At 42.3% G+C, this 26,183-nt stretch overlaps 1 protein-coding gene across 1 annotated transcript in view; it reads right to left on the minus strand.

The window, feature by feature from the left end:
• ADAMTS2 (ADAM metallopeptidase with thrombospondin type 1 motif, 2) overlaps positions 1–26,183 on the minus strand; it is a 184,417-nt gene that overhangs the window by 41,513 nt on the left and 116,721 nt on the right. Inside the window, exons 4-5 of the mRNA XM_010579205.1 lie at positions 14,449–14,651; positions 3,225–3,308 (exon numbers count right to left, since the gene is read on the minus strand). Of these exons, the coding sequence (XP_010577507.1) occupies positions 3,225–3,308; positions 14,449–14,651 (287 nt within the window). The remainder of the gene's footprint in view (positions 1–3,224; positions 3,309–14,448; positions 14,652–26,183) is intronic.

Below are 26,183 nucleotides of genomic sequence, written 5' to 3' on the forward strand. Positions count from 1 at the left end.
ATGCATGGCAGCTTTCAAAGCCACTGCAAATATGGACCAGCCTTTGCAGGATACATTTTTCTGTCCTATTGATGGAATTGGTAAATGAGTGGGCAGCAGCCAGGCGCAGTCGAAGCCTTCATATCAGCCCCTCTGGGATGTCAGATAGCGTTGTTCATTTGTTTGAAGTACTAAGAGAAAAGTGGGGAGTCAGGAAAGGTCTGGTAGCTTCGGCACACCTATCCCAGACACAGCACAGCCACGCGCTGCCCTCTCCTCCAACACACCACCCAGCCAGCATCCAAGCCTGGTGCTCCCTGGCACGTCGCAACCTGCCATACCCTCAGTCCAAGTCCAGAGGTGATAACTTACACAAAGTGTTAATTCAGTAAAACCGTGTCAGATCTTTTGAATTTGCCCCTGAAGTAATTTCAACATGGGATCACCAAGGAACATCTTCCATTTTTTTCATCCTACCACGGCAATTAATGCAATTACTGAAATTATTGAAACTTTTGAATGTACAGTTGCCTGTGTTTGAAAATATTAAAAAGTAAGTACATTTCAAGGAGTGGAGTACCTTCAAGCAAGAACTGAAAAGCTGGTTGCTATGCAACTCAAGTATTGTCCATATTATTCTTATCAACAGATGACATATTGTATAAAACAACATAATCCTCTTTAAAAAAATCCCACAATAGAGTAGAAGGTTGTTCAGGGGTGGAGAATTGGCAATAGCTCAGAGTGCTGTCATAAACCTGATGTTGATGGTACATACTTCATCAACTATAATGTAGTTATTATGATTATTTAAATGGCACCCTTGATAATATATATAAATTGTCTACAGTGAAGCAAATGAATCTGAAGATATCAGCTACACGCTTTCAAAAGAAATGCTTACTCAAACAAGACTGGGATAATATTTTCATATTGTGAAGCCAAAGAGGCTGCTTCATTCATGCACTGCCTTAACTTGTACACGCACCGTTCCTTTTATTATGTACTTGGAATACATATTCCTAAAAATTGCTAGTGCTGGTGTGTGGCAGAGTAAAATATTGAAGGCTTGTTCTAATTCCTCAGAACAGGTTCAGATAGTAAGAACTACACACCTTTTCTCTCTGTTTTTCCACTGCTAAATAATCCCAACCCTCCGAAGAGAAACCTCCTCACCTTCTACTCCCTGGTACTAGTCCTGTGATCAGGAGCTTTAAAAACATGAACATAAAAAAATTGTATTCTTATACAGCCAGGGCATGCTGGCCCCCACACCATCAGGTGGAGGAGCTCTGAAATGATACCTTTTACATTCATTTTACTTTTTTCAGAAAGCCATAAATTCCCTTGCATGTAAATAAGAATCAGATACAGAAATGCAAGAAAAATTATCTTCATGGTTATTTCAGGCAAGCTTGTGATACTAGAATTATTCCATTTTGTGCCCTGCTGAAACCAGCAGCATAACTCAGGAGGTAAAACATCGTCCACTGCAGATTACAGATCTAGAATCCAGAAGCAGACTATCCACAAGCAGATTACAGAGTGCTACATGCAATGGCTATTTTTGTGATGTGGCCAAAGACCCACCACGAAGTGGTTTCCATGCTCCACCCCACTCTCTAAAGAAGATTAATATGAAATCGATAACTTTCAAATTATCAATGGACAATGCTTTATTCTTCACAAGAAAATAAAGATTCTTAAGGTAAAATTAGGTCTACTGTAGCTATTGTCTGCCATCAGAAAAATGGAGACATTATCAGAGTTCAGACTGGTGCGGATCTATAGGGCTAAAGCTGGACAAGCATAACAATTATGAAATACTTATGAAATAAGGACAGCAAAGAAGTGACTAGCACATGTGCTAATTCTGCTGGTGTCTACCACTACTGCAATATCAGATTTTTATGAGAATTATTAGTCAATCTGCAATCCTCAAATTGCTGTCATTACAGCAATCACAAGGATATTTCATTTATTTTGTAATTTAATGTTAACTACACACATCATGAACTTTTGATTACAAAATGGCATATGTGACCTTTTTTACCTTTTATTTTAGGACACACATCTGATTAAGCTTATCCAAAACACATAACTACATCATCATCTACATCACTGCAGGAAGAGCAGAGATGGATCAGTGCATTTCGTTCTCAGATGGGGAAGCTCCAACAGAACAATTTATACCAAATCCACGTAACTGGTCTCCAGCAGAGTCCAGACTAAAACTCAGAGCTTCCTCATTTGCACCAGGGAGGAAAAATCTTAGCTGGTGTCGAGCAGGGTAAACTGGTGAATGTCAGTGGAGCTTCACCACTGACGCCATCTGTGCTGGCTTTTCACTGATAGCATTTCAGCAACTTGCATGAATATACACAGAGTCTTCCAGAGGCCAGGTTTATTACATGAACATGCAAATACCAGCAACTCCAGTCACAGAAAGGTACATTAGATTTTAACACTCTGCTTTGAGCAGCTGGGCACACTGCTGTAGTAGAGAGCACTAAAATCACGTGTCCTTAACCAAAGCATTTATCAACACACTCGAAACGCCCTGTTCCTGTTTCTATGGAATTTGATGTTGATTTGGCAAAAATAGGACATAGGTACTGAACGGTTCAATACTTTGAAACCATTTAGCATTTCATTCCTCTTTACCCGAATTTGCCTGTAGAGTAACTCCTTCCATAGAAACAGTGAGAGAAAGAACACTTGGTATTCTTAATTACAGATCTGATCTACAGAGCTCTTGCCTTCTGGCCCTTATCCCACAGAACTCGCACTTAACTTTAAGCACATGTGTTGTCCCACTAATGTTAAGCACAAGTTTAAATGAGTTCTTGGAATGAGGCCGTCGCCCTCAGTGTCTTGCAGAACTGATCTTGTGTTTATTGTTACTTATATAGTTCTACCACGACACCTCGTGTTTTCTTTAGGAGCCAAAATGTTCACTAGGTTTCATGGATTATTCCAAACAAACGTGGAAAGACAGACTGCCAGAGCTATGCAGCAACTTAAAATGACACAGCGAAAACCCAGGAGAAACTGAAATTATTTGAAATGTGAAGTTCAAATGATAAACATATATAAACATAAAAGTTCTTTATATTCATAGACTGGTAAGGACAATGTATGAATTAAAATACAAACCCCATACATGTCACCAGTAACTACGTTGTTCATAAAAGAATGAAGTTCAGAGACATTGATATCCTCCATTTAAATTAACCTTTACTTACCTTGCCGTAGCTCAGCAGGATTATCCTCACCAAGACAACGTTAATGTGAGCACCCAGGGACTCATCATGATAAATTTCATTAACCTGCAAAAGAGTTCAGCACTTTAACCACAGTACTGGCAACAAGGAACTATGAAAGCAGTGATACAGCAGTACTTTTTATGCACTGTCATTAAGCCAAAGATCACTTTGTGATCATATATAAAACGGGGAAAATTCCACCAATGCAAGAGGGAATGCTTTCTCTTCTGAACTCTCTTGTAACCTCCCAACAGGCCATAATTCAGGAAATCGTTTAAAATCAACACATCGTCAGAGATTTCATATTAACAGGTATTTAAGTGCCAGCCTAAACAGACTTACACAGGTCGTGGTGCACCTACACGATGCAGCGGAGCTGATCTAACAGCTACTGTTGTTAAGAAGGAAGATTCCCAGCTCCTCCCTACCTCATCCCAGCTGTGTATGCCCGCTGGAGCCCAGAAATCCAAGCAAAATCCTGAATAGCTCTCTGCTGGGCAAGACCATGCATAGGGAAGGGGACAAGTGAGCAGAGGGACAGGACCTCTCTCCTGAGAGCCATTTGCTGGATCGGCTCCTCTGCACCCCGTAACTCTTCCACCTGGGACCCATCACATCACACTCTGACAAGAGGATATACCTCCCTCAAAAAGCACGGTCGGCCACATGGGCTGGCTTTATTGTGTGTCAAAACTAATCAATGTTAAACTTTGCAAGCAGAACAAAAGCTACGAAACGCCAGCAAATTAAAACCTGTCTTCTTTTTTTTATACTAGAGCTACATAGCTGAACATGCACAGGGGGAAATCACCCTAGGAACACTGAAAAGAAAACTGTAAATATTTAGAGTAGAGAATGAAATGTGGATGTATAAAGATTACTTAGGCAACACTGCCACAAGCAAGCTAGGTAAATATTAACTGTTAGAGAGGCTGATTTAGGTATTCAGTGATGAAGACTGCATGAGACTCAGCCAAATGGCAGGGGTTTCGCTTTATAAACTACAAGAGGCAGATGAGATTCCCTGCAAGGCAAGTGTCTTTCCTAAAACCTCCTTCCCTTGGTAAAGGTTGCACCAAACTGGACTGCTTTGCTGGCTGGACCTAAATTTCATTTATTCCTGCAAAATAGATTCATTACTACAAGCTAATAAGTAACTTTCAGAAAACCTTTCATTAGCAACATAGTAAATAATGTCCTGTTTCTTCAATCAGCCCTAGTTTTAATAGCCCATCTTTTATCTCTGTAAGTATCATTAAAACTAAATGCATCAGTGCAGGTTTTGCTAAGCAATCCGCATTGACATTTTAAAGTGAATTTTAATTCATTTTATCTGTATGTTTGGACATAAGAGCCTAGTTTTATGCCTGTAAAAGTCCAAGTTTTCAGAAGTCCTGAGCGTCCTGCGCTGACGGTTCAGAGACAGCGTGGCTGAACCGCGGCTCCAGGAGCAGACTCGCACCCTGCAGGGCATCTGCCCGGGCACCTGCAGAACGTGCTGTGGGATGCCCGAGATCCAGGCTCGTTACCGGTTGATGAGCAGATCCTTGGCTGGAAGATGGTGGGTGAGGAGCCTGTGACTATGACTGGCTTCAGGGGCCGCTATTTTCATTGCGATGTAGAAGTGGCGGATCTGTTCAGATCTGCTTTGTAAAAAATACCTCTGGAAATTAGATCATTCATTTACTTGTCTAAATAAGACTTTAGAAGACTAACTTTATTTTAAAAAATCTTTTGCATTTACTTTGAGGACCATTACTGAACACAGATTATAAAGAGGTAAGACATAAAATTGCATTTTGCTTTACAAAAATTCTTTCACTCAGGAAAAAGACCCTTGCATGTTGTCAAGGGAGGCAAGGATATTAATTTGCCTCACTCTTTGTGTAGCGGGAAGAGAGCACATGCATCAAGGATATGAGGCTGAAATAAGCTGTAAATTACCTATACATGAAATGAGTACTGAACAAAAACTCCTGTGTATAGAGGACAGTAAACACAGCATGTAAATAAGTATTTAATTAGTTCATAAAGCATAATCCAAATTGCTGCACACCGCTCCCTCATTAACTTCCAGAATTTAACCTAAGCCTCTTTTAACAATAGTTGAGTAACAGAACAACCCTATCGCTGTTGCGTGCCAAAAAGAATCTTGGCTTGAAAACGTTGATGGAACAGAATTGAAACACTGTTTGACTGTTCATGCAAATGACATCTAACAAACAAACTGTGAATGAACAGAAAAGCGCAAGCACTGTAAAAAGCTGCTCAGTTCTCCTGGGATACTGGATTTTCTGCAAGACAGTGGGTCAATTCAAAGCTCTGGGTCTTGGTTTCATTAATAAGGATGAGTTCAACCCCTCTTCACACAGCAGCTGAATTGAACCCTCTGCGCCTTTCTCTAAGCTAAACTATGGCTTTACTAGTAGTGTCTCACTGCACATAGATAATACGCTGAAATAGATGCTTTTTCTTTTTTCAGCATTGCCTAAATTGCACCTATTTGTTTCAGGAAGTTATTAAAGATAACGAGATCCAAGCGATTAAATGTTGTGTTCTCAAACATTCATGAAAAGTACACACATCAAAAGGGCGTCCACAATCCCTAGCTCAGATTCTCCAAATTTCCACCTGTTATTTCAATGGGAAAGCAGAGTTAAGCTAATGCAGTTCATTGTATAGGGCACAAAATGACCAACCAACCTGTAGAATTGGAAAGCTCCAGGCTCTCATCCAAAACAACTGCTGAAATGTTTGTTTCAAAGCAGAGATAATCAGAAAATGGCTATATAAGTTCAGATGTCTGTGTAATAAATACACACAGGTGTGAAAATGAACGCATTACTGCATCTCCACGTACTTCTGTAGGACATCCTGGTTCATACCAACACAAGAAAAATCAGTCGATCTCCTGCTGTTCTTAGATCAGTAAGTCTAAAATTATGTTGCTGCACAGGAAAAGAAAGTACACAGAGACCAGGCCAAAATCACAGCTCCTGAACTGAAGGTAGTGAACGCGTTAAATCTTGTTAGATGTCCTACAGTGATTCAGCATTTATAGAGGGTGATGAAGAAGGCTGGGTAAATCTCAAGGAATTCAAAGCATGGTGGAATACTGTAAAGAGACTTTCATCAGGCTATTGTACTTCCCAAACTATTTTGGGATAATTTTGGTTTATTCTTCTGGGATATTTCAGTCAAAGCAAAACACGCATTTCTATTTAAAGCTTCTGTTTAGAAATCAGGCTGGCACAGATTGGTGCAACATAAGAAAAACAAAGACTTTATTTTTTTCTTCTGTCCCTCTCTGCTTATTTTATAATTCTTCTGCCCTGAGTGAGTTTCAAGTCAGCACAGTAAGCACGTAGAATACATCAAAAAACCCCAACTAAAGACAAGCTAAGCGTCTGTGAGATGCATCATGCTTTGTAAAAGAAGCACTGTGAAGTTTTTATTATTGAGCAAAGCGGGGCCCAATCCTAAAAGGGAATTTTAAAAACTGCTGTAACACAGCCTGCAGTTTTGCTAGTCTTGGTGCAGAGCAGGTTACCTGCTGATATAGCTGGCAGGACTTTTAGGGAAAGCCAGGTGGTTCCCTGAATCTCTAATTAAACCAATGCGCAATAGGAGAAAGAATAATCTGCATATTTTGGCAAGTCATCGGCAAACTCATTCATGCAGTTTGAAGGAGCTCCCAGCCTTGCAAAGTTTGTTAGTATCTGCTATGCAAAAGACAGCCCACTTCATCACAACACGGCTCCATCCTGCCGAGCCATAAATCATCGCAGCCGAGTTCATCCCGAGGCGCACCCTCTGCGGCTCCGCGCATTGCGCCGTACGGTTGGGTAAGCACCGCTTCCCCGGGCTCCCTGAGCACACACCCCTGACGGACATCTAATAGTTTCAACCTCTGGCTACCATCAACCTCAAACAGATCTGACCCAGCTACAGCTGCCATCAGAGGGCTCGTCTAACCATTTGGAGAGGGCACAATACAAGATGCAGTTTATGCATCTGGCTTGTCAGCCACCACAAATCGCTGTTCCGTCCAACCCAATGAGACTGCTCTTTGATCACCCAAAATCTTTACGTAACTACTGTTGCAGAAACTACCGATGGCTACGTGCTCTGGGGCAGAGCGGGGACCGTGAGTGGATCTCTGCCAGAGTGATAGCAGAGGAGCTGGAGAGCATCAGCGCCTTCCCCATGGGATGGCAGAGCTCCTGGCAAGCCATTGTCTGAGCCCAGCCCGAGATGCAGCTCATTCATCAGATCATAATTATCTGCAGCAAAGCCTCGGTGCCTGGTGGGCATCCAGTGATTGTCTATTTCTGTAAGAAACGGCTGTTTTGAATTACAGAATAGGAACCAGAAATGTCATGGTGTATACTGAGCACAAACTTTTGTAATCTGACCCTCCCAAAAGCATTCCCCTCTCACTTTATTCTTCTGTGTTCCCACTTCAAACACCACTATCCTCTTCGATTTTCATCACCTCCTTTATGCTTTTGAAGATCCCAAACTAACATTTCTAACATTCCCAAAGCTTCATCTTAATCCCACAGGAATAACATTACATCAATTCCTCGGGTGGATAAACTATGGTCATATAGAAAGTCATCAGGCAAAATCCAGGGCTCCCAGTCTCCCTTTCTAGTCCTTACAAGGCATTTCCTCATTTCCTCCGAGAGGAACTCTTTTTTTCTGAAATGTTTGTTGAGTGGCACAAGGAAAAGAGAATAATGAAACCACACAACACACATGAAACTTAAAGGTCAAACTGTGATCTCAGATTTGGAAAACATCTATCATTCTGCTCAAAACCACAGGCAACAGGCAGTTCTAGAAGAGCTTGGCAATGTACATTGCGAAACGGAGATAAGAATCTGGCATTTTGTATGCAAATACGAGTCCGAGTCCTGATTTACCTTCCCTGGTGTGAGAGTCAGTAGATGTTACCAAGTCCAAGTTAGCTGCTTCTGATCAAAATGAAAAACATTTCCCAGAGCAGATGTGTTGGCAAGGCACTAGGTGGCTTCGTGTTACGGGTCTCTATCTCATCTTCAACTGTAACATTGTCTTTAGAAAGGTCATATATTTTGTTTTCTGACTTAATGACTAATTTATTTTTCTTAGTTCCTCCCTCAGGTTCTTGGAACTCCTCATTCTTGCCCACAAACCACTGCTCTGAGAAGTTTCTCTGAGCACTGTAATTTACCTTTGCACCAAAAGACTCAGTATTTGTTTGAATTACTGTCTCAAGATCACTTTAATAAAATCAACTATAGTATCATAAAATAATTAAGCAGATTCATTTATTATATTACTACAAGGGATAGGGCTGTGGTGTCAATGCAATAAATATGGTGACCTCTTAAAATCTAAGTGGTTTGGTTAAGAAAAGCATCCAAAATTGAAAGCTGATACTAATTATCCATACTCCATCACACAAACCACACTGTCACAACTCAAAAGTCCCTGACTGCAACCTTTACAGCTAAAGTTCATGTCAGTATTTGGAGTAAAGGAAAAATCTATCTTTTAACAGGAACTACCCTCTGCCTCAAGGATGGTACCAAACCCTGTGTGATGCTCTGTGCTGTATCCAACAGGGCAGCAAGGCACCTTCCAGTTAATAATAATGAGCAATACTCACCTAATTGACACTGGAAATAATACCCCTGTGAAAATGAATAAAACCTGTAGGAGTTCAGAGGAGGTATTTCATGCAGGACCTCCTGAATGCCCAGTCCCAAGTACAAGTTCCACTGTAGAGTGGCAATCAAGATAATGAACAAAAATAATCTCCTGAGGCCTCATCAGAAACTGTTCTTCTCCGTAGTCACAGCTACTGGTTTAGACTGAACAGTCTAAACGTGGAGTTAACTCACATACATATACTTGAGTTTTCAAACAATTTATAATTCCACTATTGACAGCTGAAGTCTCTCAGATGAATAGAGCTGGACTTGCATTTGTTATTTGTGGAACTTCTTAGAGTTAGTTCAGATCTGAAGTGCACATATTGAAATAAACTGATTTGAAATAATGAGCATTGGTGCTTATAAATTATTTAATTTTTAAAAATCCAGTCAATTCTATATTACTGAAATATCCTTCCTGTCTAAAAAATTGCTTTTTAGTTTAAAAAGGATGATCCTGAATACAGGGTGCACCATTATTTCGAAGTATTCAATCATCACTTTCTTTTTAACAGCTTGAATTAGGCATGCTTTCAGGTTTTCATCCAACTGCCAGTTAGAAACCGATGGCATTTCTGCCCTTTCCTCTCATTAGGGACTTGCTGTTCTGTACCTGCAAATCTTCATCCCTCATCAGCCAGAGATCCGAAAGCAGAAATCTCGTCTACAATAGTAGTATCATGTACATCCTATTAAAGAGGACAGATAACATATTCAAAAGTGCTTCAGGGCCACAATTTCAAAGACATGTGTAGTGGTGAAAGATGCAGGTGAAAGACTCCGGGGACTTTCCAAAGCCCCCAGCTGCATAACTCCCATTGATTTCAGTTATTCAAATGAAAAGTTGTTTAATGTATTTGTTCTGGAGCTGAAGTTTCACTTAAAGTCTGAGAGAGACATAATCCCATGGGCTAATTTTTAAAACTGATTCTCACTGATTTCAAAGGCAGGTAAATGACTAAATACTCAGATAAATCTAGCCCAGAGTGTGGCATAAATCCTATTTAGGATCTATCTCCCTTTGAAATAATGGCAATTAGGCTGCTATCTACTTTGAAGAGATGGGTTTTAGCATCACAAACATTTTAGCCATATATCCATTACACGGATGTAACAGAGGCTAACCCCTAAATACTGCAATATCACATCTTTTATAGTCAAGGAATGGAAAGGAAATAGGATTTTTCTGCCCCTGGAAATTGTCCAAAAATCAAAAAATGTACATACTTTGTAGACAAATTCTTCCAAAAAATATGCAAGAATGACAACTGCCAGCATTAGAAAATGAGGTAGTGAAGGAATTGAGGAATATTGTGGAGGAAGAAGGACAAAAGATACAAGAAAAAGCTAAAACAGGGGCCTCACTGGGAAACAAACCCCACAACTCAAAGAGGGGCATGCAAGTTGAAGACTTGAAGTCAAGACAGGTGAAGCCAATACATTCAGAACCATCTGCACTTGAGCTTATTTCGTGAGACTTTGCTATTTGGAATGGCCGAAATATTGTCAGATCACATATTCTACCCCTGCCTCTTTAGGAAGTCTGTTTTGAAGATATCCATCCTAGATGTGACCCTAAACACAGGATTGTAGAGGCTGATCCCCTAATCAATCAGGTAAATGTACTGGTGAGTCTCAGGTCAGCTGCTCTTCCACAGCAGGTGGCAAAAGGCCTGCTTAATCCTGAAAACTATTTTAAAGAGGGTTATGAAATGATCAGAGAATTTCAGCCCCAGGGCTGCCTACCACCAATACGCACTTTAGCTCAATAATGCCCATTCAGCACCCTGTTCCTCCTCCCGAAGCATCCTGCAGTGAAATCCTTTTGTTTCCCAAGGAACAAGATAATTCTCCAATGCCGCTTCTAGCCTCGCGCTTTTCTAATATTTCCAAACACTTGTATGAGCAGATAAAATCCCTGGGAATTTTAGCCGCCTTCTTGCTGAAATTAAATTACCTTCCACATTCTTGAGTAAACTACAGAGCTGCAAGATACTGCCCAAATATCTCTCCTCTGTTGCAATGCTCCTGCATGCTATAAATACAAAGTTAATTTGTGCAATGTGTGGGCTCACGCTTGGAAATGCAGAGGACTGTGCAAGCTAATATCCTTCCCAGGAGAAAACACAGCATGACGTACAAAAGAAAATGGTGCAAGCAAGAGGCAGCCGAGGGTCTCTAAAGTGAAAACAATGGCATATTTTCCAAAGATGGACTGAATGTCCCGATGGTGCCGAGCAGAGAAAAGAGAGGATGTCAAGAGAAACCAGAGTTTTTGTATAAGGAAATGACTGGAGGATGAAAAGGGGGTGGCAAGAGGCCGAGCTCACTGCAGTGAAACGGCTGGCGTACAGTCAGGCGATACGTGGCTGCAGCCCAAAGCGTTAAAAATCCTCTGGCGTCTATCAGCATTCGTCTGGGGGTGACTTCATTTCCAAACTTTGGGATAAATATCAGCACAGCTTTTCAAGATAGCCAGGACACCCAGCCTCTGTTTTTTTCTTGCTTTATGGCTTTTAGGTGTGGACTGCAACACGTCACTTAAGCAGCACAAAACAGATTTACTGAATAAGTCATTGCACCGGGCTTGAAAAAAATATTGTTTTGATTGGGTTGGTGGTAGGGTTCCACCCAAGATCCCTGGGAAAAGTTAATTAAGGACAACTGCTCAGGCCATCACACACAGTGAAATGGGGAGAAGCAGCCATGCTGGGAGTTGCTTCTGGGAAAGTGATGTCATGCCTTCAGGAGCTTGGGCATAAGGGAGGATTCACCTGGGACTTATTTCATTTTTGGAACCACAGATAGTCAACTATTTGATCACCCTCTCATCTCCAGTAAATACTTCCACTATTATTTTATTTACTTACTATGCATTCTTTGATTTCCTGCTTACTACCTTGTTAGTGTACGAAGTTAATTGATTTTATGTTTAATGCCTTGTTACTGTATGAAGCTAGTTGATTACATCCATAAAACCAGCAGGGTACACGCAATCTGGTGGTTATGGTAGGATCTTCCACCAGATTTAAAAAGACAGCTGGAATTTTTTGTAGCTGTCTTCTTTTTCAGCTACTCTTGGACTTAGGCATCTCGTCAGAAACATACTGCGTACATGTAACCCCTAACAGCTAGAGACCCCAAGGCTTTTTATATTGAGCCTATTTTCTACAAAAACAGCCCCAACTACTCAAGGAGGTGAAACGGAGGACAACGGGAAGTCCCTGTGTGAATTTCAGCAAAGGAAACCAAAGCAATGGTCTACACAAGAAATATGCCTTGCATCCATCTAGCAATGAGGGCAAAAGCTGGAGGAGCTGCTAGCTGGAGTTACACTGCCAAGGGGAAGGAGAAGTTCGGCGCTGTGATGTCCCGCGACACGATACAGGTCCCCAGCACCACCTGGTACCTGCAGTAACAAACCCCTCTTGCCTCCCTATACTGGAGCAACACTTGGACAGCTGGAAACAGAACTGGTTACCATCACCCATCCCTCTGCTAAAATACAGACTCCAGAAACCAGCTGAGTTTGGAAGAAGGAAAGAACAGGACGACGCTGATGACTGCCAAAGACTATCCAGAGCCTCCTCAAAAGGCCTTGTGGATTTCAAACTGTTCCTCGTATTTGGACACAAGGCAAGGGACACGTCCTCAGTCCCCAAAAGACATGTTTCTACCTCAGATCTCCCAAGAGAACAACTACTGCCTATGCCAAGAGCTGCTACAGCCCTGTGGGTACAGTTACACAGGCTGCACTTTCTAAACCACTTGCAGAGACAGCATGCTTAAGGGCTGTTATTTCTTACAATTTGTGTGTTGGATGGTTTGCTAAAATTAGGAAAAAGTATATTCCAGAGCTGGAACATTTATGGCTTCTTTACCATTACTGTATATTTTAATTCTTAAAAATAGATTTAAGTGACAAGATAAGTAAAGAGTCCTGTTTAATCTGTTTCAGCCTGTTTGCCACATTCCCGGTTTGGCCTGTTTGGCTTGTTAATTTAGAGATGTATAAAACCATCTGTTTTACTGTAGACTTTGTTTTAAGCCTCAGAGGAAACAAACCACACAAATAAATGAAATTCACTATGTCATTTCTGTTAGAATACATGTATTTACAGCCATCAGAGCAGACATTAAGTACCCTATAACTCTAATGTTACTGCAGGTTTTTAACTATTTACAATACTGTTATAAAAAGTCAGTGCAACTGAATTTATACCACAGGAGGGATTTTCTTAAATGGTATTCCACCTCTCATTTAAAGTGAAAAACAGTGACACTCTACACATTGTTAAAAGAACGTAATAAAGAAAGAAAAAAACAAGCTTCATAATTAAAAAAATATATCTTGGAAAAGATACATCCCAGGCAAATGTACCTAATAGCCTGGGTTTCTGTCCGTATATCTGCCTCTGTGGTTTGTATGCCAAGAAGTTACCTACAGACGCTCATCCTCTTGACTTGACTGTAAACTTCAGCAGTCATACTCCATTTGTCAAAAACAGAGCAGACTTACAATTTTTTACTCAAGAATATTTCACTAAGAACACACATTCACTGAACCTAAAGTTTTTACAGAAGTGTGTTCTATTGAGAAGAGACTCCTGTTCCAGATGAGAATGAGAAGGAAGAAAGTCATCCCCGAATGAGTTGCCTATGAAAGGGGCTACACCACTCACTTCCATTTTTTGGCCGGAAGAATAAAACGCATTTTGATTTTGATCTATAATAGAGATGAATTTCAAAACTTGATTCTTTTCGCACAAAATAGAGTCCTTGCTTACTGACTGGGGTACTACAGGGCTGCTGTGCTGATATTTAGAAAGAAAAAATGGTTCTTTCAAATATAATATTCTCAAGTGTCTCCTTTCATCACTACTACACTATATAGTCTGTTGCACAGACTATGGTTCTGAAGATTAAATATTTAACTAAGGAAACCTAAAGATGTCAGTCACGGAGTAAATACTAAATCAATTTAAGAAAGTTCAGTGATATACTGCATAACATTTTACTGCAGGGTGAACAAGGAGTAGGTAGGTGGCCTGGGACCTAAAGCGGTTGTTGAGGAATCAAAGGATTTAACTGAGTAGTTTTAAAAATGTATAAGCCAATCGAAGTTTCTAATAGAACCTTACTTGAAGACAGTTCTCCAAACCATGTTTTTTGGCAGGGAGCTTAGGTTAAGGGAATATACAGCTAAAAAGTAATGACTTCCAAGAACCTGAGCCCCTGACCCTGTGCCCCCATCCACCAAAGCACATAAGCAGGACTTTGAACATCTTAAGAGTCCCATAGTCAGCTTCTTCCTTGGCCCCTTTTTTTCTTTTCCTTCTCCCACTTTGGCTTTTCTGAAAGTGGCCTGGATTTTCCTCCTACAGTTGTTTTATCTCCTGCCATGAGAAAAACCTGTTATGTCTTATTCAAACGGCTAAACCAACCTACATTCCCTGTCCTTCAGTGCCTTCCCACAGTGCAGTTATCAGGGTTGTACTCACAATATTCATCAGGGTCAGCAAGTACTTCTGAACATGTTCTTTCCCATGGAATTGAACAACTGAGTCATCAACCCCCAGAAGGACTTCAATGTTGTAATCATCCTCCGTTGCATGCCTTCGATAGCGCCGCCTCGATCTCTGCACCCGGTCTTCGATAAAGCTCAATGTGCTGTCGAGACTATCCAAATTAGTGAGGTTAGCTGCTGAAATCAAACAGACAAATGAGTTATCAGCCAAGAGAGGTTCAGGCTCAGGTCTCAGCTAAGCTGGTATAAATTCAAAGTAGCAGCATTTGTTATGTTCTGTGTGTTACATAACAGCATTAGTTTTACTTAATGTCAATTTAAAATGACCTAAATGAGAGAGAAATCTGACCCAAAAGGTTTTTACTTTGCAAAGTAAAAGCAATACTTTCTACAAAGTAATATAGTGTAATAAATACAAGGCCAAAAGGAGAGCAACTCATACCAATGTCTTGATGAGAAGAATGGAGCTGTTTGCAGTAAAATACTTGCTGCCTAAAAGTACGTATAATAAAAATACACCGTTCAGGAGTCTTGTGCTACCAAGGATATCCTCCATTTCAGAACAATTAAAGATAGACACCATACTTCAAAATCTGACCTTACTGCCCACAGAATCCTATTTCAAGGCAAGTGCAGTTGCCAATATAGCCTTTTCCTATCCAGGCAGGTAGTAACAAACCAATCCCTCCAGCTTCAACACATTAGCTCCTTTCCTAGATAGACACAGGCAATTCAACAGTAGCAACATGGATCCTCTTTATTGTTACAACTCAGGAACACATTTTAGATATGAAATTAATTAATTTATAGCTACTTTCACATTTTTTTTAAACAGATTTTCATCCTTCATTCCCAATTTGCCATGTCACTTTGCATTATTGTATGTCAGAGACCAGTCCATCAGGCACAACAGTAGCCAACTTTATAACTAATGATATCTAATAGTCTTTGTGATGTGAAAAGCACGTCCTCTGACAGGACGGATACAGTTAATGTGGCACCTACCTACTAAAGATTAGCACGAAAATACAGAATCTTGACATTTCACCCTGTAGAATAACAATGATTAGCATTAATATCATTATTATCATTTGCATTACAAGAGCCCTGGAAGCCCCACCGCGAACCTCGATTTCAGAGAATGTCAGGAAAAGACTTGCTCAGAGAGGCAAAGAAAGGCACCGAGGGCGCTATGGATTGATTAAAGGCTCCCAGTGCTTAGTTCACAGAAGCATAATAGGAAGCAAAGGGAGGAAGCTAAAGCCATTGCCTTCAAAGCAGAAATAAGAAACAACTCTTGGAAGTGTTACAAAAGTGGATTCTCCATCTTCATTTATTGAAGTTTTCACATCAAAACTGGCTGCTTGGGAAGGGATGAATGAGTCACCAAATCACTGGGCTCATTACAAGAGCATCCGTGCTCTTGCCTTAAGACCGCTGCCTCGGGCTGCCGTTCCAGCGGGTCCCGGGCAATGCGCAGCCTGAGCAGAGCCCCCGTGGCCCCCACTGCGCTGACGACAACGTACCGACCCGTACGGCCTCTGGCCGCCAGGAGGGACGCGGGCCTGGCCTCCCCGGCCCCCGGCGTTCCTCACTGCCCCGTGCTTCAGGCTGTGCCTCGTGTGGTGAGACGCTTGCCTCTGTGCCTCCTAGAAGAGACCTCCAGCCAAGGGACAGTCCCCGAAAGACACATTTGCCTGGGCAGCTCCTTACCATGTCTCCACGAAGCTTGAAGGACATGCTTGTCATGAGACCCACAGCTCCAGGCCACCGCGCTGCCCTGGCAGAGCTCCCCTCGCTCACCAGGGAGACAGAAGGTCCCACGCGGTGGTCCTACATCCCCACGGAGCCACAACGTCCTTCTCCTGGGAAGGCAGCACTTAATGTGGCTAATAAGCACAACACCATGTTTCTCATTGCCAGCCTCAAGGCTCCCAGCAGCTTCTGCTCCTGGGGCCGCAAGTTTTTAAAATTAGTCTGGTCAGAATCCATGATTCAGCATGAAAATTCACTCTTCACGCAGAGCCCAGCTGTCACTCCCAGGTTTACCGTGGAGGGGGAAGGGGTCTGGCCTTGCAGCAATGGAGACAGCTCTTTATCGGGGCTCAAAACCTGCCAAGCAGCCAGCTCCAGCCCCACTCACGTTTGCTCCACCGGGAAAACTTCAGTGTTAATCCTTGCTAGCACCCAGAATTAATTACCTGGCTACCACAGCGGTCTCAGGGGATTTGCTAGGGGATCACGGGGCAATCAAACACTCATGATCTATAAAGCAAATCACAGTCACTGTAAAATTTGACCACATATCTTAAAAGCTCTCCAGAAAAGTAAGACTAGGCTGGCAAGGGCTGCAGGTCGTGTCCTCTCTCTGCTGCTCACAAAAAACCCTACAGCAATCAGCAGCAAGGCCAAAGCTATCAGACCTGCTATTGCAGAACAGCAGTGCTGGGCAGGCGGGGGGGCCTGAGCCCTGTGCTGCAGCTGCAGATGGGCAGCTCTGCTGCCTGGGGGGGCTGTTACTCTGGTGGATGGTTGGCTGTCAAGGTATCGGGAGCTTTTGTGCTTTCATTTCTTTCCCTTACGTGTCAAAGTCAAACTAACTCCTGGTGCGGTATCTTTATTCCTGCTGCGAGTAAATCAGCCAGAGGCAAAATGTGATCCTACCATCCTGCATTTACCATCCTGCGGTGAAAACTGCCTGTCCTCCCTCTTCGCTCCTCACTTCATCACTGTCACACTATAGCCCTTACAGTCCTGCTGACTCCTGAGAAAAGTTATCAGGAGGTTACCTGGGAGTCATCTCGCTGCCAGTGGGTGCCAACCAACTACTTTAAATTTTGCTTGGAGCATAAAAATTCCCCACACCCACATCTACCTTCACCTCTTGAGCGTTACCTCCTCAAGACAACATGCCCAGTGGGCACTGGTACCTCCGAGGCACCGACCCAATGTGCTTCCCAGCAGAGAGCGAGCCGCACCGGCTCCAGCTGGCGCTGGAAACATCCCAAGACCAGCAGCACAGCTCAAAACATTTACAACAGTAGCTGCAAGACTTTTGATTCATATCCCAGCTTCCCACCAAGTGTCCTTTCCCGGGAGGCTCTCATGGGACGGCCAGGGATGCCTCCACACACGGCCTGACCACACTGCTCTGCCTCTGAGTCTCTTGGATAATGAACTGTTGGATTTGTCGGCCCATGCTGTGTTATACCCATCTTGTACTTGCTCCTAAATGACAGTTACATCCAAATCAAATTAATACCTGTATCTTTCTGCAGAGGAAGCGAAACAAAGTTGCATCTATAGTAAATGAGAAATCTGTCATGTTTTGGCATCTCAACTTTCCTGAGTTAACATCAGTAACTTCGTTGTATCATTGTACTGCTAACAATATGCTAGAAAAGCTCAAGAGAAAAACTCAGAGAACTAAATAAGACACCAAACTCCTCCTTCACATTTTTCACGTTACCTTCCTTCTGATCACCCCTGCACTTTGCACAATAACATCCCAAAAGACATCTCAAACTGCACTGTGTTTTACTAAATCAGCCCAAGACCTCTCCATCAGATGTTCATTTTCAGCAACTTTTGCCAAATCAGTGCATCAGCCACTAATTATTGGTGCCAACTTTGTTCTCCATCTCCCAAGAGCAGACACTTGGCATTTGCAGGGGCTAACAATAGCCTGTGTTGAAACCTTCTCCTTGCTCCTGCTAGGAAAAATTCACATTTGTGAAAATTAACCACCGAGAGACAAGGTTGCATTTTTTTCTCTCATACTGCTCATCCAGAATAAATCAAAAGGATGGCAGCACTGTAACAGTTCACCCAAAAATCCCTCAAAAACCCTCTTTTTTCTAAAGCCAGATAAAAACTCATTGATATTTCAGTGATTTTCTCCTAACACTGCAGACTGTTTTCCAGTGAAGGAATAAAAAGTGTCCAAGTTGTCAATAGAAGGGAAACCTGTGCTTCTGGCTTAAGCATAAAATCAGGAGCCAGGCAGCCTGGCTTGTGCTCATGCCTCTGACACAGACTTTCCCCGCGGTGCTGGGAGATGCAGAAGGCAGACAAGAGCTGGGCAGCAAAACTGCTGAGGGAAAAGCATGTGCACAATCCCGCTTGATGCTGCAGCCTGGGGTTTTTTTGGGTGTCCTCCATTTTTGCTTGCAGTTAATGCAGGCAAGTGATCCTAACTGCTTCTAGGCAGCAAAGCCCTAGTCATTTGCTGACTCAAGAACCAGACAATCTCCCCAGCTGTGACAGCCTCAGCGATGCATTAATGTATGTAGAGCACATTGAAACCTGCAGAGGACAGGTCTTTATACTATGCAGGTGCAAATTGCTTACAGCATTATACATCATACGAGATCCCTCTCCTCTGTTCCCTTCTCCTGAGCAATGTGCAATATCCCGATCTTTTACCTAATCTGTTCCACTTTTCAATCTGGTATTTTACTTTTTGTATCTGGGCTCTACCTGTGCTTCCACGTTCGCTGGGACTAGCGAGAGGTCTGAACACCCAGTACCATGGCAGCATCACGCAGCCTGGCTCCGATCCCCATCTCTAGGACAGGAAAATTCACATTGACACAAACATCAGTTTTGCCTCTGCAGGTCTTCAGAAGAATTCGCCATTTGAGACAGTTTGGGATGTCTGACACCACCTTATTTTCTGGGAATTTTTGCCTTCCTCATTAAACTTTGATATCATGTGCTTTACAGCAACCTAATTACATGACATCTCCTGATTCTGCCTTACCCATCATGGCAGGCAAAGCTCAAACAGATGCTGTGAGTTACTGAAGCATGAATACGCTGCCTGCCACGAAAACCGCCTCTCCCTGTGTTTTCTGTCACTCCCTTTAGGACATCGACCAAAAGCACAGTTGCTAGCTTGTGATCTTCTTTTGTTTTTTCATGATCCCTTTCAAAAAGGCTCAGGGAAATACGGCTGCACCTAACAGAGTCCCTTATGAAGCTAGTGCACTTTAATACTACCAGCTTTAGGGTTCCTCAGTCTCACAGCAGCAATATTGTCCTAATAAAGCAGTTTCTAATTTTTTACCTCCTCTTTCTGGCAGGGGAAAGGGGACTTTCTGGCAAGCCCAGAGCAGTGACCAGGACACAAAGCTGGGAGACTGAACTGCGTGTCCTGTTCACAGCCATCATCTGCGGCTTGTCAGCACAGAAGCTCACTGGAATTTCTTTTCAAATATGAGCGTGCAGCATTCAGACTGGCCAGCCACCATTTCAAATGCAGCTTGTTTGCTTTTGCGGACACTTGATCTGTCACGGCAGGAGCAGACAAACGCCTGAGCTGACTGCTGAGCACCTTCTCTGCAGCCTCACAAGGATCAGCACTTCTGATGCGCTGTTTTGCCACTGATCCCCATTCCTGGGACACACTCCTGAAGGGACTCCCGGCTTCCCATTCCTTCATGTGGCTTGCTGCAAACTGCCAGCTTTTTTGTTGTTTTGGTTTGGGTTTTTTCCTTTTTAACCCCAGTGACTCAGACCGAACACCAGTGAAGCGCAGCTGGAGCCCGTTCCGTTGCGGTGGCAAGCACATCTACGCGTGCAACGCTGCGACGACGCAGAAGCGCGGGGCACCCACCCCTGCTCAGCTGCACCGCAGCTGGTGGCAATGCCACTTCGAGCCTGGGACTCGCGATCACAGCGTAGGCACGAGGCCATCCATCACTTGGTGCTGCAAATGCAGGAGGAACAGGCTGTGTGGTAGGGAAGCAGAAGGAGGCAGGGTGGACTTGCTTTAGCTCTCAGCTTCCCACTGCTCAAGTACATCTGCACCTCTGGAAAAGTACCAAACGCCCTCGACAGCTTGACAAAGAACTGCTCTTTTGGGAATTGCACTTTAAATCACAAGTCATCTTTCTGTAATGCTCCCTGCCACTCGTACGCTGGAGGCTTCTGTCGTGTCTGTCCTATGCGATCAACTGACTCCCCAATTAGCCCCCAATTAGCCTGTTCTTGTATTCTACCAAAATCCTCATTTGTCTTCCATGGTAAATTGAAGCACAACCTGTGGAGGTTGGGGGCAACAATGAACGGTCAACAAATCTTGCTTTTTATCCCCTGGCCATTTTTTCTCCCATTTTTAAGTTCCTCAGTTTGGAGTTTTGTTTTTCATTCCAGTTTCATACAATTCTGATGTGTTTTGTTCATTTGCTAATCCATGGTTTCTCTGATTTTTTTATTTTTTTTTAAATTATTTCTGCTGGTTTTACAGCTCTGTTCACCTTCCTTTTTCTTTCTATTTTCTTTTCCAAATGTCCTCTATTTGTCTTTCTTCTCCCCTTTAACCATCCTGCTCAGCTACATTGCTCTCTCATAATTTATAAATCCCTTTCCCATACTACAGTCTGCATTTGGACCCTTCTGCTATAGATCATTCATAAGAAAACTGGGTAAATCCAGCAAGGTGAATTAAAATGGAAGAGAGCTCCTGTGAGGTGCAAGCAAATCGAAAATGGTCTGAGAAGAGAAGCAAATCACACACAGTGCACTGGGCACAGGATACAAAGTTAGCCCTGTCTAAAAAGCAACCCCAGGAGGACACTGCTTCAACACAATTTTAACTTGGAGCTCAATTTTCATAGGATTCTTGTGATTTCTTGAATCACAGATTATCACAGCAGCTGCTACTTGGTAAATCCTTAACCAAGAGCAATTATTGCAGCAGAACTTTATTTGGGTGTGTGTTCAAATTCCTCCTCTTCCACTTTTTTATATAAACCAAAAGCAAGACCACACTAGTAGTGTAAAGACCAGGCATGCACCAGGCATCCTCACCGAGGTTACGAATCCTTGTCCTGCCCTTATCTGCAAAGAAGCAGTAATTTAAAAGGAAACTTCTGGGCTGCATGCCTTGCTAACCATATGATCTCATTACGAGCTCCCCACCTCTTAATTTACGGTAATGCTGTTTCTAGTCAAATCACATTTTAACACAGAGCCTGCTCCACCTTTCATCTGTCCAGGGGAAGTTTGCCACAGGGGTTGGGGTAAGCTGGGTTGGGCTCTCAAAAATAGGTCTCAGAGTCCAGCTGCAAGAAGGACAGCAGATACAGCAGCTGAACTCCTGCTAGAATGATCTGGTCTTGGCATTTGAAACCAGGAGGCGTTCAAAGTATTTAACAGCATTTCAAATACTGTATATTTGGGCCTTTATAGGGCCATTCTTGTGAACTTCTTGGGACAGAACAATTGTCCCATATTTGCAGAATGAATGCACATTCTTGCAAACACACAGGCACAATCACTGTTCCCTTTCTTTCTTGTCACCTGTGCAACAGCACAGTGACTTTAAATCCCAGGACATGCTCAAGTGCCTGCCTGAATCAGAGTTATAAAGAATAACGAAGCTGAAACCTACCAAAGTGGCAAAATAGAGGAGAACTTTCAAGACAGAAAAAAAAAATTGTCTTTTCCGAAGGATAAACCAATTAGCACAGTGACAATGGCCAGGTGGACACTGTGGCAAACAGCCAGGCAAGAGCACTAAGAATAACCACAGCTAGATGTTGCCAAGGAGATATTTTCTGGCATGTCACAACAAAGAGAAAAGGTATTACAATACTAAAAAGAAAAGTTGAAAACTAAATTGATCTCTTGAGGGTCACAGTCACACAATGAATAACATAAAGATGAGAGATAATTGCACTGTTAAAAGATTAAGTGAGAGCGAGGTAATAGAATGCCCCAGGCTAAAACTTTTTTTTTTTTTTTGCAAAATGGTGAAACATATTGTGTTACAATTTTAACTTTCATATTACAACATAATAGTCAAAAAGGGGAAATGAAAGGTTGGCAAACCAGCCAGGCAAACCAATCTGTGTGACCTGGTTGAAATGGAGTAGTTTGAGAACAGAACATAAATTTTTTCCAACAGCAAAACTTATCCTTTGGAAAATTTTCAGCTATCAAAGTTACTAATGCAAACACAGGTTTCACAATTTAGCACCAAATAATGAATGAGCAAGATGTTTCTAACTCAGTGCTTAAAAGCAAGCTCAAAAAGGGGCAAAAAAAGCTACTCCGTAGAAAATTAATTTATGGGCCAACTTCTAAGTTTCACTGACTTAATTGATCGCATCTGGGAAATGCTTATCTTGCAAATATTTCGGCAAGTCATTGTAAACTGGCCTGTATTGCAGAGCCTGTGACTTGCAAAACATGTTGCCTAATTTACCACATCCCACCCGTTTCGAGAGCCCACAGCTGCCCCAGGAAAAGGGCTCCGTCCCTCGCTCAACCGCACGTGCGCACCTGGGCAAAGTGGGCTTTGTTTTACATGACTCATGTAGAGCTACAAAGGGAGCTCAACACTCTCAATCTCATTTGCAGCTAATGCATTATTAATTGAACTGCAGAGTTCAGCCACATCTCCACACAGGCGTTTGGAGTAGAGCCACGGCTCCACGAAGGTGTACAAGCCCCAGAGATCCCACCCAAAGTCCCAAACGCAAAACCTCCTTGCTTCCCTTTGAGCAAAGGCTGAGGATCTGACCCACACCTTACTTTCCCCAACCAGGCTTTAAGAAAGTGTTTATGGACTATTTGATTCCAAGTCTGCCACCGAGATACTCGAACGTCCAATCCATATTCCAAGCATGACTAAATTACAGCAAATTAGCACATTAAGTAAGATGCCCAGCTGACCCTCTGGCTTTGTAGGTGACACGTCTAACAATCCCACTTGCATTTTTAACAGAATGAAATGCCAAACCATGGTACAGAACCTGAATAACAACAGGTTACAGGGAATGACAGTTGTCCTTCCATAAGCCAACTATTCCGCAAGAAGGGGAAATTAAGTTTAACTACAGTTTAACAAACAAACATTAAAAAACACACAGGTAAAAAAAAAAAAGAGTCAAATTCCTAGCCAGGGCAGGTGGGGTGAGAAGAGGGAGTATCTTGGTTTCAGCTGGGATAGAGTTAATTTTCTTTCTAGTAGCTGGTATAATGTTATGTTTTGGAATCAGTATGAGAAGAATGTTGATAACACACTGATGTTTTCAGTTGTTGCCAAGTAGTGTTTAGTCTAAAGTCAAGGATTTTTCAGCTTCTCATGCCCAGCCAGAAAGAAGGCTGCGGGGGCACAAGAAGTTGGGAGGGGACGCAGCCGGGACAGCTGACCCAAACTGGCCAAAGGGGTATTCCAGACCATGGGACGTCATGCCCAGTATATAAACTGGGGGGAGTTGGCCAGAGGGGGCAGATCGCTGCTCGAAAACTAACTGGGCATCAGTCAGCGAGTGGTGAGCTATTTCATTGTGCATCACTTGTTCTGTATATTCCAATCCTTTTATTATTATTATTGTCATTTTGTTATTGTTATTATTATCATTATTATTTTCTTCCTTTCTATTCTATTAAACTGTTCTTATCTCAACCCACAAGTTTTACTTCTTTTTCCTGCTTCCCTCCTGCATCCCACTGGGTGGGGAGCAAGTGAGCAAGCGGCTGCGTGGTGCTTAGCTGCTGGCTGGGGTTAAACCGTGAGAGGGAGAAAAGACAAAGAAATACAGAAAATAACCATACATCATTGGAAATACTACTGAAAAATAATGGTTGAACATCTTTCCAATGCTTTTTAGCCATAACTACAGAACAACAAAACTTGTCTTTTGGTAATGTTTCAAAGTGGAATTATTCCATCCTTTTTAAAAAGGGGAGCTCTTTTGTGAGGTATAAAGTCTCACAAAGTTGTAAATTATATAATTAAATGTTTTCAATGTCAAGTATAACAAACTTAGTATAAATCTCATCAGTGTAAATAATGTATCACACAAATGACAATGCAAACAGCTCCTTTTCTTCTATATAATCATAATGATCTTTTAATTAGACAAAGTAAACGATCTGCTCATTTCACCTTGTAAAGAAAAGCATAGGAAGAAAGTTTTCCAAATTCTAAGGTGAAAAATATGTGCAAATAGAAGTGATTTTGAGCTTTAAGTCCAACCAACTTCTTGTACATCTCAGAATATTATGCCAGAAATCAGCAGTCAGTCAGAAAAATAAGGTGAATTTGAGTTTCACAGGAAGAAAACATCATCCGGGCAGTCTGAGCAATGGCAATGCGATGTACGATGCCTTGGCTACTTACACTGGCAGGATTTGAATCAGAGCAAGAAGGAGTTATAATTTCACCTATGTTTTGAATATATTCTTGTTGCTAAATCTGCTTGGACTTTCTGCAATAACAAAACCAGCTGCAATTGATTAGAGACTGTAAGAAAGACAAAGCAAACTTGGAGGATGCAGAAATTTCTTAAACTTCAAAATGACAGTAAAAAACCCTGAAAGAGAAAACCAGTCTGTGCTCCAGTGCAAGCGCACGAGGTTTATTCCCAAGGCATTTCAAAATCAAGGGCAAAGGCTTCTTTTGTCATTTGTACATGAGCTCTGAATCTGTCAGGCCCTACAAAAGGCAAACAGCTAAATGCTGCCCTTCCTATTGTGGTATGTGGGTGGGAGACAGGGTCGCAATGATGACGACGAAGAGATGCTTCTGAAATGTAGCGCTCTTCATGAACATGAGATGGATGGAGAGAGGGGGGAGGAAGGGAGGGAGGAAAGAAGCTGGATGGATGCATGGATACCAAAACTCTCTGGGGAGAAGGCAGATCAAGAGGCAGAAGTTGGAACAACATCAATGCAAAAGAGGAAAGTGAAAAGAAATCACGACTGGTCTTCCTGCTGCAGTTCCCCACTGTCCCTAGGAAGGCAAAGCCAGGGCTTGCTCCCACCTCCCGCTCCCCAGCCCCGAGAGCTGCAGCCTGAGAACAGCCTCCGAGCTTCAGGAGCGCAGGGATGAGAGCCCAGGTTTGCAGGGCAATCCATCTCCCCAGTGCACGCGGGCAGGGCTTTAATGTTTCTTTTTGAAGATAAATTTAGCATTAATATCTGCAGGCTTTAGAGGATTAGAGGCAGGTCAACATGCAGTTGTTTAGTTTTCTGGCAGGTCCAAGATATTTTTAATTCCTGTTGGGTCAAATGGACTTGAATGCTGATATTTTTTTAAATGAAGAAACAGATCATTTCAGTTCAACTGAAATCACATTTTACTCATGTGATACGAAATCAAGCACTTCAAGTCTCAGTTCAGAGAATCATTTAAAAATATAAGATATTTCAAGGGAAAGAAGGGAGATGATTTGTTTCAAACTCACTGCCATGAAATCCTTCAACATTTTCAGGGTTCTTCTTTCTTTATCTGTATAAAGTTCAGTGAAAATTCAGTAACTTTTGTCACCAATAAAAAAATTTCACCCAACTCAACTGCAAGTGCCAGGACTAAAAAGAGTTTCCATTTGCTTCTTTCCACCATCCATCTCCCTTCCCCCAAAGGAACGATCATCATTTCAGGACCTTTGTATTTTTGTCGGGTTATTCACGTATTATTGATAAGCAAGCTGTACTCAGTGCTGTCTGACTTGTCCTTCAGATTGGCTTGCAGCCTAATCAAACTGAGGTCGTTTGTCTACTAAATGCGATGTAGCTGGTAGGATGTAATGCTCCTTGGCAGGCGATAGAGAACTCTCTCTTATAGGGACAGATCAGACCCACTGCACCTCAAAATAAAAGCCTTTCAAGAATTATGTAGCAAGGAATTTATCTCCTGAATTAAAGACAGTATCATCTTTGTCTGTGTAAATAAGGCTTAAAGTGGTCAGAAAT

This window comes from Haliaeetus leucocephalus, unplaced genomic scaffold, assembly GCF_000737465.1.
Source record: "Haliaeetus leucocephalus isolate CR32 unplaced genomic scaffold, Haliaeetus_leucocephalus-4.0 Scaffold656, whole genome shotgun sequence".
Classification (NCBI taxonomy): domain Eukaryota; kingdom Metazoa; phylum Chordata; class Aves; order Accipitriformes; family Accipitridae; genus Haliaeetus; species Haliaeetus leucocephalus.